The following is a 19020-nucleotide window of genomic DNA, read 5'->3' on the forward strand; positions in this document are numbered from 1 at the left end:
CAGGACTCTGGCCTCTTTCAGTGCACAGGCTGGACCTGCTTGGGGATGAATCAAGGTTGTGCAGTGAAAGAGACTGTCCCCTCCCTGTCAAGGCTTCTTGTCCCAGTCTCTTTGCCCAGCCAGTCCCAGTTCTCCCTCCACACCCTGTCTGCCCATCCCCTCTTCTCCTTCCTTCCTCCCACCCCTTTTGGTTCTCAGTCTGTCTCCTTGCCCACCCATTCTGTCTCTCCTTGTCTCCTCAGCCAGTGTCGGTCGGTCTACCCCGCACCAACTAGCTCCTAGACCCTGTGTCCCCCTCCCACCCCCTCGTTTCCTGCCAGGATCCCACTGGGAGTTGCCCCTCTCTGTACTTATTTACCTGCCAATCAGGGGTGTTGTGAGGACAAAATCCATTCCTGGTTGTGATGCGCTTGGGTAGGAGTGTGGTGAGGGCCATGGAGGGGTCTAGAAAGGCAGGGCACCTGGATATGCGCTTTAGGGAGATGTGAATGTAATGGGTTGTTCATCTGTTTGTTCCATTAGGGCCCTCCGGGTGAGAGGGGGAAGCTGGGGGAGCCAGGAGAACCAGGACGAACGGTAGGTGTGCCACGTGCCGGCCTGGAGCATGTCCGCCCCCCCTCTCCCTGCAAGCATACGTTTCATGCCTCCTTTTCCTCCCTGAAAGCATGACCCCATGGCCTCTTCGGGAGCGGGGCCTATCAGGCTGGGTAAAAATCCCTGCGCTGTCTCATGCCCCTACTCCGCCCCCCTTCCACCCCCCGGGCTTTTACAAGCCCTGCTTAGAAATGGGGAGAAAGAACCAGCTGTGTGTGGGCAGGGGTGGGGACAGAACTCAAGGAGGGATTGGCGTTGGACCCCTTTGTGAGGGCACTGCGTTAGGGGGCATCGCTGAAGAGACTCCCCCTTCCTTGGGGAGTTAGTGGTGTTCCCGGAGAGACGTTTCCTTCTCCCTTGTGACTTCAGGGGCCTCAAGGACAGCTGGGTCCGGAGGGACAGAGGGGTCGTAAAGGAGAAAAGGTAACTTCCGAAGTCCTTCTCTGCTCTTCAGATGGGGAATGACCCTTCCTCCCAATGGAGCTCTCCTGTTGTAGAATAACATGCCCTTGGCCCTATTGACGGTGTGCTCGGTCTCTCTAGGGCACTAACCTTTTGGGGTTCGGTGCCGGGGACTCTTCCGTCGGAGTAACAGGTGCCATTGACACGTGGCTTCCTGCTGGCAACTCTTTCGTTTATATAGCTCCTTTCACCCCAAAAAATCTCGTAGCACCCACTACTGAAATGCAGCCCCCTCTGGGGCACACTGCAACACTGCGCAATAACCTAGGATGAGTGCAGTTGGCCCTGCAAGGGGAGAGCAGGTGAGCAGCCGAGTGCTGTGCAGGCTTTCGTGCCTGTTTTACTCCCACCAGAAAAGTAATGATTGCAAATAGCGTCTCCCCCACCCCAGGGACAGTGACTCTTTCCTGGTGGGAGAGTCTGTACAGTGAAAGAGGGGTGATTGCACCGGTGTCCTGATGCTCTCAGCAAGAGGGGGTTATGGGCCAGATTTGTGCTGTTTTGCTGCATCCCTTCTATCCCAGGGATGCTGTAGCAGCGAACGAGCACCCTTGGGTAGGTAGGGAGGAGCTTTTGCCCCCTTTCTGGTGGTTCATCAGAGCTGCTGGTGACTTGCCGTGTGTGTGTTTGTCTGTTTCCTTAGGGGAACAGCGGGCACGAAGGAGATCAGGGCTTCCCTGGCAATCCTGGCAGACGGGTAAGGTGGCATTATCTTCCCCACTGCGTGCTCTGCATCCACTGCCAGCGGCTGCTCCGTGCTGGTGGTTAACGCTAACCCAGTGTGAACAGTTCGAGTTAATTCCTCTCGCTCCCGCGTGAGCAGCACGTAATGAGGGCAGTTTTCAAAGGGGCATGTTTGAGGGTGACATGGGGACGGGACACAGCATCACGGGTGGTTTGGGATGCTGTAGCGATGGGGGAGAGGATACCGTTGCTGGGGGTGATGCTGGGGTACATTAGCAGTGAGGAGCTTTAGGGGCGACCCCCAGGCGGACTGTGGTAGTGAGGAGCAGAGCTGAGCAGGAGCCATCGCTGATTTTCACATTACTTTGTTCACAAACTCCAGTTCTCTATCGTTGCGCAGGGCAAGCGAGGCAAAGCCGGGCGCAAGCTCCCAAGAGGCCCCAAGGGACCCAAGGTAGGCAACGCAGCTGTTTCTCTTGTCCTTTCCCAGCTGTGCCGGGTGACAGTCCCGGTCTCACTTCGCCTTGACATGTCTAGCCTTGCCCGGGCTGCACTAGCCACTCACAGTGCTGAGCCAGCATGGACCTTAGGCCGGGTGAGTGCCCTGCACAGCTACTTTGCTCGGCAGTAGCATATGCATGGTTGTGTAGCTATCACCAGTTGGATGTGCCCAGACTCCGCTGGACACACAGATCCATGTCACCTACTTCTCCTTGGCCTGTCATGCCAGGGCTAAGTCTAGGTCCATTATAGGTTTCATTAACAGTCATCTTGGAAAGCCACGGGGCAAACTGGACTGGATTTTCCTGTCGTCCTGGCCAGGATTCCAGGCACCAGAGGTCTCTGAATGGATTGGATTTGCTTTCCATGAGAACCACCATGGAAATGAGTCCACCCTTTCAAGTGGTGCAGGTCACTGGCCTTGGAGGGTGAGCAACACGCTGGGCCCTACGGAGCCCAACTGGGAAAGGCTTTGTCACTGGCAACTGGGGGCGGCTTAGGGCATCAAATGAAAGGAGCTGTGGTGGGGATCTATTCTATTGTGACACTGAGATGGGTCTCTTCTCCTTCTGCCTTCCAGGGCCATCCAGGTGAACCAGGGTCAGAGGGACCACGTGGCCCACAAGGACCTTACGTGAGTATTGGCCACAGAGATGGGATAGGTGTCTCTTCTGAGCCTGCTCTTTCGCTGACAAGTTTTAAATTAAGATTGGGTTTTTTGGGTTTTTTTCTGAAAGATCTGCTCTAGGAATTATTTTGAAGAAGTTCTCTGGCCTGTAGTACGCAGGTGGTCAGACTAGTTGATCAAAATGCTCCCTTCTGGCCTCGGACTCTGACTCTTTCTAGGCATAGAGCACATGATGCTGAAGAGCTTTCTAAGGGAGAGGAAGGGCAGTCTTGTGGGTAAAGAGCAAAGTTCAAATCCTGGCTCTGCTACAAGCCTCTGTGTGGACCAGGATCCTATTGTGCTAGGTGCTGTACAAAGGTGCAGAGTCCAGGACTGCTTGGAACCTTGTCTCAGGGAGAGTTCGGTGCTCTTTGCTCTCCCGGCACCATGGGTCTGATTCTTCTCTGATTGGTTTGACACCCTTGTCATGCCACTGTCCTCAGTGGAGTTACTCCTGATTCCTGCTGGCCTGAGCGCAGGATCCAGACTAGCACAATAGGGCTGTATATAGGCAGTGCCTGCCCTTTGATGGTGCAGTATCATGTCTTTAGGCTGGAGCAGGGCAGCCTTCACTTTGTGTGAGCTTCAGCTTCCCAGTTGGGAAGGCAAAAGCTGCCTTTTTGACCTCCAGCTGTTGCCATGGCAATCCCTGCGAGCTTCATGTTTTGTTCATCTCCAAATGACCAGACAGGGGACTGACAAGGACAGTCTGGGTCAAGTTAAGTCCTCTGCTGATGCAAGCACCCTATCATATAATCCTATTAATACATGTATCACACCCTATCTTAATATTAGTTAGATTGTTTGCCCCCTGGACAGGTTCATCCTATAGAAAAAAATTCCAAAATCAGTTAACCATAAAGGTCAAAACTTTGTAGGTATTTTGCCTATTCAATCTTACTTGCCCTTCCCAGAACTAACATTCCTACAGTAGAGCATGCCATATAGCTGGTTAGATAATCCCGATGAAAATAAAATCATGATGGAAAAACAAAATTTTGGTATAATCTGGGCATCTCCCATCCCTGAATTTTCTGACCAACCATGATGTTTGAGAAGAACATCTCAGCCTTGGGATGGATCTGTCAGGCAGGTGATGTTACCACATTCCCAGAAGAAATGCCCTCCGTGAACACAGCACTTCCAGGTCAGGGATCAAGATGTGGCAGCTAGAGTTGGTCAAAAAAACATTTTTTTTAGATGGTGTGTGAATTTGAATTACTTTTTTTTACAAGTTTTTTCCAAACGTTGAAAAACTTTTAAACGTTTTGTTGAAATTTCAATCATTTAAAAAAAAAAAGTCCAGTTGAAGAACTTGAAAAGTTTTGATGAGAACTGTTAGAAAAATGTATTTTCCCTGTTGAAAGTCTTTGCTCATCCAAAAAAATTCATTGAAAATGCAAAATTCATAAAATTTCAAGCAGCTTTAATGGCAGCCAGCAGTAGTCGTTACTGGCAAGGTTGGTCATTGTTGGGGGAAGAGATACTCATGGAGGATTCTCTGCAGCTTGAGGTCTTCAAACCACAATTTGAGGACTTCAGTATCCCAGACATAGGTTAGGGGTTTGTTACAGGAGTGGGTGAGTGAGATTCTGTGGCCTGCGTCGTGCAGGAGGTCAGACTAGATGACCATAATGGTCCCTTCTGACCTTAAAGTCTATGAGTCTATGACACGAGGCATTCAGCCCGTCTAGAAGTGTTATTGCCTAGCAGAGTTCTCAGCAGCAAGTAACGAACTCAACAGTACTCAGAATGTCCTAATTGATGGAGATACATGGATTCTACATTTTTCCCCCTACAGGGGATTCCTGGACTGAAAGGGGTGAAGGGAGACCAGGGGTCAAAAGGACAGAAGGTATGTAGTGCTCTGTTCTACTGGTCACTTGAGCACTGTGTTGTAGTAGGGGCTTTGCATGGCTGGAGTATGACTCTAGTTCATGGTAGCATAGTCAGGAGAGTCACTTATTCAAAATCTTTCCAGCTTAGCCATCCTGCTTCTTCGCACGTTGGTCTAACTCTTTCCTGGAGCCTGTAGATATGCACATGTTAGGCGCCTCCCTTTCTCTCTTGCCTGTTACCGGTCTTACCCTACCCATCATGTCACCTGGTGGTTGAAACCAAGTCCTAGGAGTATACGATCACTTAATCCCATCATCACCTGTTCCTAATACTTCTGATGACTTTTACATGTGGGTAGATATTCTCTTTGTGAACTGATTAGGTGCGTGATTTGACCACGGTGCAAGAAGCCCATGCATATCTTGATGGCCCTATCTGCCAGCTGGGATACAGTACCTAAGGGTGACAGGTGTCCCCCAGTGCCGGTCAGTTGCTCATAACCTTCAGAACTCACTGTAATAAGTAAAACTTTTAAATGTAACAGAACCCAAAGCATTGTCAGTAGGGCTGGTTGGGCAATTGGTTTGATTTTGGTTTTCACCATGAAAAATTACGGTAAACAATACATCTTTTTTTTAATTTTCATCCAAAATTTTCTTGGAAAACTCCTTGGGTTTTCATCAAAAAGCTGGGGGAAAAAATGGTTTAAAACCAAAAATGTTTGGAGTTTTGGTTGCCAAATGTTTTTGACAAGAAGTTTTTATCACAAGAATTTCTGTTTTATTGTATAATGCCATTCCACGCCCATAAAAAAACCAACCAACCAAACAAAACCAGAAATCCCCTGAAAAACAAAAGCACTTCTCCAGAAAGCTTTCAGCCAATTGCACTTGTCAGCATCACAACACTGGTTCACCATGCTTGGAACTGTCTGGCCCTGCTTGGCTGATTTGTGTTGGATGTGCCGCTGTTAGCGCACGTCTGCGCTCAATGGGATGAGTTTGGGGTTCTTGATCAGACTGTTTGCCACTGGCCTATCAACGTAAGAGAAAACCCCAGGTAATCAGGAAAGCGGAACAAATCTAGGCCTCCTGCTGATTTCTGCAGTTTCCCTCCTCTCGGCGTTTTCGTTTGAGTTTGAAGGAAGAACATTTATCTTGTTTTGCATTTGTGTGGATTACTCATCTAGGGAGGATTTTGAATCTGTTTAGGTGCTCACCAGTCTGATGATAACAGCTGTATAGGGAACAAGATCAATATCTATCAATACTTTGTACTTAAAACATACAGCAAAGCCTGCGCCGATGATCATCTGCATTAACTCCTTTGGTCTCAGAATTCCCTGTCCTACAGCCAACAAAACCTCAGGCCTTGGCTGCCATCATGAGATGTAATAACTGACATTAGTATGGTTCCCTGTATCTAACCTCCGCGCCAGCTCGCCCTCCATCTCTCAGAAACTGATTGTTAAAGGGCAGGGCTGGTGCAACCATTTAGGCGACCGCCTAGGGCGCTAGGATTTGGGGGGCGGCATTTTCTTCGGCAGAGACCGTGGCGGCCGGGTCTTCGGCCGCCCCGGTCGCCGCCGGCATTTAGGCAGAGGGAGCTGGGGCAGGGGGGCGCGGGGAGGGCCGCCTGCAGCAAGTAAGGGGGTGGGGTGGCACACAGGGGAACTCCCCACCCCAGCTCACCCCTGCCCCGCCTCCTCCCCGAGCACGCCATGGCTGCTTCACTTCTCCTGCCTCCCAGGCTTATGGCGCCTAAGCTGATTGGCGCTGCAGGCCTGGGAGGCGGAAGAAGTGAAGCAGCGCGGCGTGCTCGGGGAGGAGGCGGGGCAGGAGTGAGCTGGGGCGGTGGGGGGTGGGGAGCTGCCGCGGGGGGGATGTGCCTCAGGACGGAGGGGGGGAGCTGCTGCGGGAGGGGGGGGCGCCTCAGGGCGGGGGCTCAGGGACGGGGGAGGGCGCAAGGTGGAAGTTTCGCCAAGGGCACGAAACATCCTTGCACCGGCCCTGTTAAAGGGCTGCTAGAACCTGGCCTTCCCACGTCTCAGCTGTAGCACTGGTGAGTTTTGTCGTCTGTGCTGTTACCAATTCCTGCCCGTGATTGGCTCTTCTAGGGTGAGAAAGGCAGCAAGGGATATCGTGGCCCGCAAGGAGACGATGGCTTCAAGGTATGTGTAGTGATTTCTTTCCTTTCCTTTCCCTGTCCTGCCTCTTTCAACGACGGTGGTGCTCACTCAGTACCTGTCGCATCTCTTAGGGCAAGCAAGGACCCGGAGGTGCACCTGGAAGGCCAGGATCAAAGGGAGAGCAGGTAAAGGACTGCAGCTTGTCCTCTCCTTCTTGTGTAGATTGTTCTGCAGTCGTGTGCAGCCCTGCCCCCTGCTGGCTTGCACGGCTGCTTTCAGGCACTAGCTGGTAGCCCCAATGTCGGGGAGAAAAGGGAGGTACATGGGGGAAGCGACGAATTCATCCAAAGGGAAGTTCCCAGCCTGGGGTTGGACTGTGAGAAGAGGAATGCCGTGCACGTGCCTTGGGGTAGGGACAAAGGAGTGCAGGCAGACGCGACGTTATTGGAGGGAGGGAATTGGAATTTGGTTTGGGTGAATTTTTGGCACTTTTTTGTTGCTGTTGCAAAATACACTGGCAGATAGAAAAATAAGAAATGGCTTTGAATGTGTATCACAGCGTGCGGACCCCGGCGCTGCAAAATAATGGAGAGTCGCCAACAGAAACAGTGGGGTCTAGTGGTTAGAACAGGGGACTGGGAATCTGTGCTCGGGTCCATTCCTGACTCTGACGCTGCCTTTCTATTGACTTTGGGCAAGTCTTCTAATCTCATTGGACTCCATTTCCTTTTTATACTCCAAATAGGGTTGGGATCAACCTCCTGGATGTAGTGAGGTTTAATTATTGACGGTCCAGTGTGATCGTCAGCTGAATATGTGCGAAGTAGTCTTGTTAGTGATGTTCCTTTCTTGCCCTGAGGGCTGGAGAATCCCTCTGCAGCTTGGAGGTTCAGTGCATGCTCTAAAGTCCAAGGCCCTGAATGGGGCAACCCAGGTCCAGGGGCACCCAGGGGTTTTCCCCACATTTTCCTGCAATATGTTGTCAACTGAGCTTGTGCCATTTTTGCAGGGTAATCTCGGCCCACCTGGTCCACGGGGATCCTCCGGCTTCCCTGGAATGCCAGTAAGTCCTTCGCTGTCCCAGCGGGGGTGCATATGACGGTACCATGTGATAGATGGGCAACCAGCTGCTTCGCGGACTTGGATAGATGCTCTGGTTTACAGCTGTCCTCCGAAGCCAGATGGAGAGTAGCATGACTAGTTACATCATAATAATTATTGGGACATTTCAGAATGACTCGGGGAGCCCTCCCCCCCCCAGCACTCCTCTCCGTCAGAGACTTTCCATTCCTTTCTATGGTTTCTTTTAAATCACTTTGCTCCCTCTCCAAAACTGGCCTCCTCCCCCATCTTCCTGTGGTATGGCAGGCTTGGTGGGGACGTTCACACTCTCCCTCTAGACTGTGGGGGGGTTCTGCCAAGTGAGGTAGATTATGTATATTGGGTTTTAACCTCACAAGTCATCAGAAGCCTGGGATTCCCTGGGCTCATTGTGCTTTGCTGGTAACAAGCGATGCAGTGACTGACACTTAAATGGGGTAGCTCAGGATTAGGCATCATACAGATGTGAAAAGGGTGGCAGTAGGGCCTACTGGTCAGAGCACTGGCCTAGGACTCGGGAGACCTGGGTTCTATTCCTGGCCCTGCCGCTAGCATGCTGGGTGACCATGGCCGAGTCACAGCCATGCCTCCATTTCCCCATCTGTAAAATGGGACTAATCATACCTCCTTTGCATATTGCTTTGAGAGCTGCTGAGGAAAAGTGTTTTATTCATATTATTCTATGTATTTATTTATTGCTGCAGGTGTTGTATGTCTTCCCAGGTCAGTGTATATCTTCCAACTCAGAGAATGTTTGTTTTTTTTCTCTTTTCCCTTCCAGGGCTTATTTGGACAAAAAGTAAGTAGGATGTGGTGTTCTCTTCTGTGACCTGACTGCACCCTAGCTCTCTCCGCTGAACATATCCCACCCAGCGTGGCTATAGCCACATGTCCTGTGCTCTAAGTGCATCTCCCTCCACCTAGCTCAGAAAGGATGTGGACAAATTGGAGAGAGTCCAGCAGAGGGCAACAAAAATAATTAGGGGGCTGGGGCACATGACTTACGAGGAGAGGCTGAGGGAACTGGGCTTAGTCTGCAGAAGAGAAGAGTGAGGGGGGATTTGATAACTGCTTTCAACTACCTGAAGGGGGGTTCCAAAGAGGATGGAGCTCGGCTGTTCTCAGTGGTGGCAGATGACAGAACAAGGAGTAATGGTCTCAAGTTGCAGTGGGGTGGGGGGTTAGGTTGGATATTAGGAAACACTATTTCACTAGGAGGGTGGTGAAGCACTGGAATGGGTTACCTAGGGAGGTGGTGGAATCTCCATCTGTAGAGGCTTTTAAGGCCCATCTTGACAAAGCCCTGGCTGGGATGATTTAGCTGGGGTTGGTCCTGCTTTGAGCAGGAGATTGGACTAGATCAGGGGTTCTCAGACTTTTCTACTGGTGACCCCTTTCACACAGCAAGCCTCTGAGTGTGATCCCCCCTCTTAAACATTAAAAACACTTTTTAATATATTTAACACTATTATAAATGCTGGAGGCAAAGCGGGGCTTGGAGTGGAGGCTGACAGCTCATGACCCCCCACGTAATAACCTCATGACCCCTTGAGCGTCCCAACCCCTAGTTTGAGAACCCCTGGACTAGATGACCTCCTGAGGTCTCTTCCAACCCTAATCTTCTATAATTCTAAGGAAGCAACCAGCCCTCCTCTTCCTCCCCTGCATTTTGGGGGTTGGCTCTCATGCTGTGAGTGGCCCCACTTTCTTAGGGCCCTGTGCTTTTGCACTCTCCAGGCATGCGAAGGAGGCAAACGAAACCACATCTGCATCTGATGAGCACGACATAACAAGCTATTCCCAACTGTGGTGGGAAGCTGGGGCAGAGCCTGTCTCTAGCCTGCAATGTGCATCATGCAGGGATGGATGGGGTGTGCACTGGGCTAGTCTTCAGCATTGTTGTCCCGTTTGTTCTGGTGATGCTGCTCTAAGAAACAGCCAGCACGTTCCAAAAAGCTCCCCATGTCTCCTTCAGTCCCTGCAGCTCATCCTACACACCTTCACCCTGGAGAGTGTCTTGGGAGACGTTTTATCCTAGATGGACTGATCCACTAGGGGTGCGGGCCCTGACAGTGGGAAGAGCAGGGATTCCTAGTGCTTTCTCTGGGACAGTATACAGCTGCAGAGCATCTTTCTGACTGTTTTCCCCTCTCTCTCTCATGTTAGGGACTTAAAGGTTTCCAAGGCCTGCCAGGACCCAAAGGCGAGCCAGGCCTGCCTGTAAGTTAAGCCGATATTTACATACCCCACCCCACCCTCCTTTCTTTCTCAAACAAGAGAGAACTTGCACAGTGCGGCTGACAACAGAGGGAGGTGGGGGAGTCAAAAGGCAGAGCACCAGCAGCCTGACATGTACCTGGGGAGCACTGAATGGCAGCAGGACTGGAAGGGACCTCCTGGGTCCTCGCACCCAGTCTGCTGCTGGCTCAGGCCACCCGGATGATGCTCTGTGCAGAATGCCGAGAGGGGTGCCAATGTTGTCGTTCTCATCTAGGGTGCGCCCGGCCTTGCCGGTCCCAGGGGACCCTCGCTAAACGTCTCCGTGGAGGAACTGAAGGTGAGCGTCGTGGGTGGGGAAACTGTCATCGGGTCACACAGAGCCTGTGATGGCGGCTGCTGCTGTGGTGGGGAGAACGTTTCCTTTCCCAAAGCTCTAGTTGGTCTTGGCCTGGTGGGAGTTGTGTAACTAGCACAAAGTGGCACCTGACAATGTGTGACTGATGTGCTGACTGTTGTTGGCTCCTTTTGCGTGGGGGTGGGGAAGGAGGGTGTTCGCCTGCACAGGTCTGCTTGAGTATAAAATATACGGTGGCTTAATCAGCGCTAAGCTAGAAGCAGGAGAATTGAGGGCACCGAACAACCAGTGGCCTCCCTCTCCACGGGTTTGCATTGCAAGTCTCAAATCACGTTTCCCCTCCTTACACTGCTTTCCAATTTCATAGAATCATAGATTATTAGAGTTGGAAGGGACCTCAGGAGATCATCTAATCCAATCCCCTGCTCAAAGCTTGTAACTTCGCTCTTCTCTGGGCAGGAGAAGGCTTCCTCCAGTGAGGAGGCATCTAAGGAGAAACCAGCTGAGCCTGTTGGTTGCTCCCCAGAAAGCGTCACCGGTCAGTGCTGCAGTGTTCGATCACAAAGCCCCGTGGATGTACTTCCAACTTAATAAGGAGGCATCCGCTTAAGGATACCAACTTCCTCGCCTACCTGCCCCCCTTATTATTCGTATTCCAGTAGTACCTAGAGGCCCCAGCTGAGATCAGGGCCCTATTGCGCAAGGTGCTGTACAGAGTGAGCGAGAGTCCCTGCTCTCAACAGCCTCTGTGTAACTAGACAGGACAGACATTGGGTGCACTTGGGCTGTTCCTGGCTGCCTGGGGAAAGGTGAGGGAGATTCGAGTTACTTTCTGTATTTCTTCCACCCTTTTTAGCATCTGATTTATTCAACCAACAAACTGAGCTACGCCAGGGTGTGGGCTCTTCTGGACAACTTGGGCCATGAGCTGAAGCTCCTGGTAGACCCCCCAAATGGCACTAAAGACAACCCAGCTGCCAACTGCAAGGAGCTCCTCCTGGCTCAGCCTGGCCTGCCTGACGGTACCGAACAAACAGCACCGTGCCCTTGGGGGAGCGGGAGCCCAGTCCGGATGTCACGGGTGGACTGGGGTCCTTCCAGTCCTCTCTGAACTCAGCTTGGTGGCTCCAGTACGGAAAGATCACCACTGGCGTGTAGCAGCTGGGGAGCTGACTGAGCTCTGCAGAGAGAGCTCGTGGGGGGAGGGAAGCGTCCACAGGGCCTCTCTGCTTGGCTTTAAGCAGAAATCATTAGTCCTGCACCTTCAGGAGCACTGAGGTTCGCTGTGCCCTGCCCCGGGGGAGGTGAATGGGACAGTGGTTGCTCCACGGTTAATCTCTCTGAGGAATTTAGAGCCAGTGCACTCAGGGCATCGGAGTCCAGCAGAAAAGAAAGGTTCCTCTGGGGGTAGTCTACAGCTGTCCAGATAACCTCCTCTCTCTGATTCTGGATTGCGTGCACAGCCCCCGGCCCCTCGGACTTGCTTTGTCTCCGAGCCCGTAGACGTGCAGACTCACCCCTGCGGCACCTCCTGCTGGTCTGTTCTGGGAATTAGCTCTCCAGCCTCCAGAGCGCCCTCTGCAGGCCGGTGATCCGCCTGTCCTCTTGGCCCCGTGTCCCTCCCTGGACCCGGTGCCCCTTTAACTGGGGTGCTGATCCCTGGCAGTACCCCACCAATCTGGGTCTCCCCTCCCTGGGGAACCCCCAACCTACTACCCCCACTTCACCTCAGTTTTGGCTACTGCCAGTCACCATCTAGCCCCCGTTCACTGGGGCAGGCTGCAGTATCAGCCACTCATCATAGGCGATGGGGTTTGGACCGGCTGCCTTTGCCTACCCGTGGGCTGCCCTCTGCAACCCCCAGAACCTGTTGCCTTATGCTAGGCCGCAGCCTGGGGCTTTCCAGGCTGGAGCTCCCCAGCTCCTCTGCCTTTCCCCAGCCCTGCTCCACTCAGGTCTCTAGTGCCCTGCAGCCAGGCCCTTCTCCCTCTACAGGCAGAGGAAGAGTCTCTGTCCCTGGCTTCTCTGCCTTTATAGGGCCAGCTGAGTCTGTTTGGGGAGTGACCCCAGCTGCAGCCACTTCCCCCAATCAGCCCAGCCTAAAAGCTGCTTTCTCCAGCCACAGCCCCTTCCCAGAGCTGTTTTTAACTCTTCAGGGCAGGAGCTGGGGTCCACCCCGCTACAAGCCCATTAACTGACAGCTCCTACAGCCAGAGCCTGGTCATGTCTTCTCAGTAGGAGAAAAGATGAGCCAGGGATATCGCCTGTTACTCTTAACAGCCTGGTCACATCTGCAGTATCACAGCTGTTGTGCTTAGGCGGGTTGATGTTTTCCTGGCACCACGCTCAGGGAGGGGCGGTGTGTTGACTTCTGCCATCTTGGCTGACCCAGCGGGAACTCAGCTGGGGCCCCTCACAGTCTGAGCTGTTAAAGGCTGGAGCTGTAACACACTCAGATCCTGTTTGGATCAGACACCGAAGGGGACATGTAACACGCTCACCAATGGCTTACGTGATTCCTTTGGACTTAGGAAGCCCATGAGGAGGGGCTGAGGTCCACAGCAGTGCAAAGCCGGGATGAGTTCCTGCTTGTCGTCTTGGCTCAATCATGGCGGAGTGAACGAAAAAAAGCAGAACTCGAAGCTGGAGCTGCTACAGCTTGAGCTTAAAAAAATAAGTGGGTTACAATGCGGCCATTCTGGCAGCGTGGAACGTATTTCCTGCTGCGGCATGAGTGCCCACGTACCCTGCCAGCAGGCTGGCTGGTGTTTATTAGTCCGCAGGCTTTGTCAGTCCACCGGTGGGAATGGCCTGCGACAGGTTGGCTGGGGTGGGGAGTCAGGCCGCATTGCAGGGGCGTGTGACATGAGTGGGAATTCAGCATGATTTATAGCAAAGTGAGACCGACGTGGTTAAGGGGCTGGTGTGGGGAATGCAGCAGAGCACGTCACAGGACTTTTGCTCTCGCGTGGACGCCCTGGTAACAGGCACTACCCTTGAGAAAAGGCAGGTGCTTGGACATGAAAGCTAAAGCAGCCTCCTTCTTCCCAAACACGAGCGGCTCTGGGTGACCCGCTCCTGGCTCTTCCCCCGTCCAGGTTATTATTACATAGACCCCAATCAAGGCAGCCCGCAGGACTCGCTGCTGGCCTTCTGCAACTTCACGGCAGGGGGAGAGACCTGTCTCGCTCCAGTACGCAATCAGGTACGGCAGCGGGGTTGCAGCATTGGAGGGGAGGAGGGGGAGGCTGGGGGACTTGCACAAAATCTGCTTCTCTGCAATGCCTCTGATGGTGGGAGAGCCAGGCATGTGCGGCTCAGGACCTGGGCTGTGATATGGAAGCCAGGGTGGAGGGCCAGGAAGTGGAGAGGGAGTGACTGATCGCATAGCGGGGGCGGGACAAGAGGGGAAGGAAGGGGATTTAGAGAGGAAGTAACGTAGCCCCGAGCCTCAGCGCCAACGATCAGCCACACGTAACGTGCTTAGGGTCTAGTTTGGCTGGTTTGTGCTGACAAACAGTGCAGGTGGTACGGCAGAAAGCGGTCTTGTCCGGAGCCCCTCTGGGGGTGCTTAGGGCCATACTGCTGCCAGGGTGGGGGGGAGATTGCTCTCTGTGTAAACCCCAAGAGTGAGCAGAGGGTGGGAAGAGGTGGAGCCTCTGTAAAACACAATGATTTACTGCACCCATGCAGGCCCAGAGCATGGCTCTGCTGAGGCGCCTCGGCTGGCGACGAAGCCAGGCTGCAGTTCCTGGTCAGCGTTATTGGCTGCCAGGTAGTCCAGCTGCTTAACCTCGGACACAGAGGTGCAAGTGGGACCTGAAAGTCACGACAGGCTGTCGCCTCGTCAGCCGCACGCGGGGCGTCTAACTGTGGCAACGTTTTTCCCCCTCAGGTGCCTATCAAAGCCTGGCTGAGAGCATACACCTCCAAGGACACCTTTGAGTGGTTCAGCGCCCTGCCTGGGGGCTTCCTGGTCAGTTCTGTTCTGCCCTGGTGTGTCAGGGACGGGGCCCTCATATGAGTTCAGTGGCATGGGGCCAGGGGCGATCAGAGCGCTGCACGCAGGGCTGTTTTAATAGAGGACGCAGAGCCTGCTGTGCTCATTCTTGGCACGTTCTGTAGGGTGGGTGCTAAGGGAGCTCTTGATAACTCTTGAATCAAGCTCTGCTTGAAACAGGAATTAATCCAGGGACGTCCTAGGGCCTGTGTTGTACGTAAGGTCGGACTGGGTGAGCACACTGGGCCCTTCTGGCCTCACAGCCTATGAAAGCTGCTCTCAGGTTCACCGACCACCACCACCATGAATAACATCTGTACACTTGCAACACCTGGGGGGTGGGGGTGAAAGCCATGCACTCCTGCAACCGCGGTGTAGCCCTCCTTTCCTGTTCCACTGGGACTCTGGCAGTGGGGTTAAGACATTGTCCCTCGCCCCAGCTGATAATCTTAGGGTGGGTTAAATGTGGGCCTTGGAAGAGCCTCCTGACACAAACGGTGCCATCCTCTCCGTCAGGCTAGACGTGGGGGCTTTGCTGTGGGTTAAAAGCATTCTAAGCAGCTGCAGTAGGTCTGCTCCCCCCTGCTGAACCCCATTAACCCTCTCGTCGCTGCAGCTAGACTACCAGGGCGCCAGCACCGTCCAGCTCCGCTTCCTGAAGCTGCACAGCAGCCTCGCCACCCAGAAGGTGTCGTACGCCTGCAGGCCTGACTCCAAGGGCGGAGAGCCGCAGCTGGAGAAAGCCATCAAATTCCTAGCGGACTCCAGGGAGCAGAGCTACCTGTCCATGCTGCCAGGCTGCATGGTATGTGGAGGGGGTGGCAGGAAGCTGTGCCAGTGGTTTGAAGCAGGGGTGGGTTCTTAGCGGAAGCAATTCAGTTGAGAGAAGTGGGGATTCCCGCAGGGCAAAGGCCTTTCCACTGGATAGCTCAGTGGTTTGAGCATTGGCCTGCTAAATCCAGGTCGGGAGTTCAATCCTTGAGGGGGCCATTTAGGGAGTTGGGTCAAAAATCTGTCTGGGGATTGGTCCTGCTTTGAGCCGGGGGTTGGACTAGATACCTTCTGAGGTCCCATCCAACCCTGATAGTCTATGAACCGCAGGGAGGCCACATCCACCCAAATCCAAGGGCAGTTGCAATCATATTTTTCAGCTCCAAGGGCCTCACATTGGGCATTTTAAATAAGACCCCATCCCCCCATGTTGGCTTCAGGTGGCACTCAACAGCTCTGCCCCTCAAGCCATTTAGCCAGAGACCCAACTTCAGGCAGTCCCAGTTGAAAATGATGAACTTAGTTAATTCCAGGCAGTGCAAACACCCAATGTTAGCAAGTGAAGTTAGTTCCCAGTGGGATGGTGCAGAAGCAGTAATTTTATCTCAGCAACAGACCCTTTGGCACCCGAGCTGCATTTTTAGTAGCACCTAGAGTCTGTGCTCTAGGCCCCATTGTGCCTGCCCCCCAGAGCTGTTGCTCTTCCACAGGAGGGAAAAAGGTGTGTTCTTACCTCCTGGTAACTGGCCATACTAAAGGCAGCAGTTTGAAGCTGAGAACACGGGAAGAGAGGAAACTATGGTTATCTTGGCCTGCTAATGAGTATTAATACTACAACAGGAATCTTTACTAGGATTTTATCTTGTTAGTTACCATGTTATTCCAGCCCGTGCCCATGGTAGGTGCCCTGCTGAGATCCCTTCTAGCCCTACATTGCTATAATAAACACCTTTTTTCCTAGTTGATTCAGTTGGGAATTGGTCCTGCTTTGAGCAGGGGTTTGGACTAGAACCTCCTGAGGTCCCTTCCAACCCTGATATTCTGAGTAGAGACAAGGCCTATGACCTCTTACACTGTCACCACTGACCGGTGCTAATAGTACAGCTCCATTGTGTGTTACAGCTGGACAACGAGTCGTCGATCACAGACAGCATATTCCAGTTTTCCACAGAGGAGCTGGCGCTCTTGCCCCTGCGAGACCTGGCTGTGTTTCACAATGGAGACGTCTCACACCAGTTTGGATTCACGGTTGGACCAGTTTGCTTCAGCTGAACCCAGAAACAAAAACCCACTTTCCTTTTGGGGAATATATGACTGCAAAGGAGAAAGGAACTAAAAAAACCCCTTCTCATTGCTGCACCTCGGGGTAGCTTTTGAAAGCTCCCGTTCCTATTTATAAGGTAATGTTTATAGCTGCATTATGCCATGGACTACACGGCCTTCTGAAGGAGGAGACTATTGTTTACAAAAGTAATTTCTCTATAAATATATATATATAAAAGGTGCTAATTTAATAATTGATGGAAAAATTGTCCTTTAACTCCATTCATTAGGGTCTGCTTAAAAGGAGAGCCAAGCTGTCAGCTGGGCCCAAGTTTTCTTCCCCTTGTTCAAGTGCACAAGTCCCTGGGTCCCTTTCTCTTCTGCAGCAGCAGTGTGTAGAACTGCTGGATTAGCACAGGCAAGTAGCCAGACCATTGTTGCCCGTGGAGATCGTGCCAATCAAACAAGCAGCTGGAGCTGGTTGGGAATTTTTCCACAAGTGTTTTTTTCATTGAAAAATGGTGATTTCTCAAAACCGGAACTTTTTGTAGGAAAGGGTCAGTTGAGATGAGATTTGACTCAAAAATGTCACCGGAAAAATTCTGGGTTTTTTTCCTTTCAAAACTATGTTGCATTTCTAAATTTAAGCTGTGTAACAATGGTTGAAATCAAAACATTTCAAAGGTAGCACAATGAAACATTGCTGGGTGACCTAAGATGGGTTTTTTTGGTTTCTTTTTGGATTATCAAGGTGTGAAAATTGTCATGGTTTTAACTTTTTCCCAATTCAGGGTAGGGAGGAATATAGTGACAGCTCAAAAATGTCTGCAGAAGGGGAGATGGGATTCCTGCCCAGCTCTAACTGCAAACTGTCTCCAGGAGGTTCACATCCTACCAACCTGCTGGCCTTACGGGATGAGTAACACCTTGCCTTTGAATTCTTAAAGAAAATACACCTATTCATGCAACCTCGTCACTTGGTCAGCCAGCAACATGGTTCTTAGCACTGCCGCCCTAGGTGTGATTGATTGTGAAAGATGGTGTGAGACATACTGCCAGCAACTCCTGAACTTTGTCAAGCTCGGTAGAAGGGAGGATCATATTTAATGGTAGTTAAATTAAGATGCCCTCCTTAAATCATTACAATAAGCAACCACTGCTGCCAGTTTTTCAGGGATAGTTGGTGGAGAAAATTCACTGTGTAGAGAAAAGGGATAAAATTTGTAGCAGGCGGCGCCTATCCCCTAGTAACAAGGAGCTGCTCCTGTCTCTGTGATTAAGGTTTATGTAAGGCCTTGTTTCAAGTAAGGGAGACAGACTGAAGGGCAAGAAGTGTCTAATTAGAACTGGTCCAGCAGGAGGTGCTGCTGCGAATAAAGCAGTTCAGTTGTACAGGGGCATGTTTTCTAGCAGGTGGTGCCAACCTTGAGGCAGGGCCCTATTTCTATTCGCTGGCTAGGGACAGGGTTAGAGTCCTAGAGAGGTGCTGATCTGGATCGGCAGCACTTTTACAATTCAGCCACATTCCTGGAGTCCAATTCCACCCTCCACCTATTGTGTGGAAGAGATTTGACTCCCTTTGTAGCTCTGCATATAAACCCAAACACGTGGCTTGCTTACAAACGGGCTTGTTTTGCTCTTAAGAAGGCAAGTGAGTGAAAGCTCACATTTAAAAACGAGGCTGTGGGTATGGGCAAGCTTGCAGGAATCAACTAAAGCCAGGCATGCCTCATCCCAGTGCGGCTTTGTGGGCTGATGATTGGGGGAGGGAGGGCAGCTGCATGCACTGCTTAGCTACAGGCCACTAGTGTTTTGCAACCTATTTATAAGTGCAGCTTCCCCGCAGTCAGGATTGCTGGTGAGGCTCAGGACACTGTTCAGAGCCTTCACACTCATTGTCCAGGGGGAAGCTAGAGCTGTTCCCTGCCCTGTACTCAGTTAAAGTCTGCTTCAGCTCTCTTGGGCGGAGGTCCTTTACTGTTTGTTTAAATGTGATTAGATCCATTGCTGGCAATGGATGTACCAAACTCACCACTGCCCCAGTGCTCACTGCTCACTATTATTTGTATAATTTGCATTCTTAGCCTGACCTCTACAATGATATGCTGGTCATTTTGTATAAAGATGGGATGCGTTTTATGAAACTAGCACCAGGTCTGTGTCTGCAATACAAACATTTGACTTAACCCTGCTGGTCAGCTTCATGTTCTGCAATGCAAACTTTAAAACCTGCTCTGTTACTTTAAGGCCCTCATTTTCCCACTCAATTATATGCCAATGCCCAGTGGTCTGGTTTCACAGAGCAGTACAAGCCCTTCCTTTGCAATAGGGGAGAGGGGCAGAAACCTGTCTGAGCGAAACATTGGCTTAAACTCCAGGTAGAGCAGAGGGCTTGAGGCTGGGGAGTCACTGGTTTCCCAACCAGGGCACAGTGA

The 19020-nt window shown here is 51.9% G+C and overlaps 1 protein-coding gene across 1 annotated transcript in view; it reads left to right on the top strand.

Annotated features, from left to right (window-relative positions):
• Positions 1-18756, top strand: part of COL27A1 (collagen type XXVII alpha 1 chain) — a 242049-nt gene extending 223293 nt beyond the window's left edge. The window contains exons 53-69 of the mRNA XM_044993151.1: positions 523-576; positions 964-1017; positions 1700-1753; positions 2141-2194; positions 2822-2875; positions 4710-4763; positions 6864-6917; positions 7007-7060; positions 7885-7938; positions 8758-8775; positions 10143-10196; positions 10471-10533; positions 11408-11573; positions 13650-13756; positions 14447-14527; positions 15168-15356; positions 16445-18756. Of these exons, the coding sequence (XP_044849086.1) occupies positions 523-576; positions 964-1017; positions 1700-1753; positions 2141-2194; positions 2822-2875; positions 4710-4763; positions 6864-6917; positions 7007-7060; positions 7885-7938; positions 8758-8775; positions 10143-10196; positions 10471-10533; positions 11408-11573; positions 13650-13756; positions 14447-14527; positions 15168-15356; positions 16445-16594 (1314 nt within the window). The 3' untranslated portion in view covers positions 16595-18756. The remainder of the gene's footprint in view (positions 1-522; positions 577-963; positions 1018-1699; positions 1754-2140; positions 2195-2821; positions 2876-4709; positions 4764-6863; positions 6918-7006; positions 7061-7884; positions 7939-8757; positions 8776-10142; positions 10197-10470; positions 10534-11407; positions 11574-13649; positions 13757-14446; positions 14528-15167; positions 15357-16444) is intronic.
• Positions 18757-19020: the final 264 nt, after the last annotated feature.

This window comes from Mauremys mutica, chromosome 18 (genome assembly GCF_020497125.1).
Source record: "Mauremys mutica isolate MM-2020 ecotype Southern chromosome 18, ASM2049712v1, whole genome shotgun sequence".
Classification (NCBI taxonomy): Eukaryota; Metazoa; Chordata; order Testudines; family Geoemydidae; genus Mauremys; species Mauremys mutica.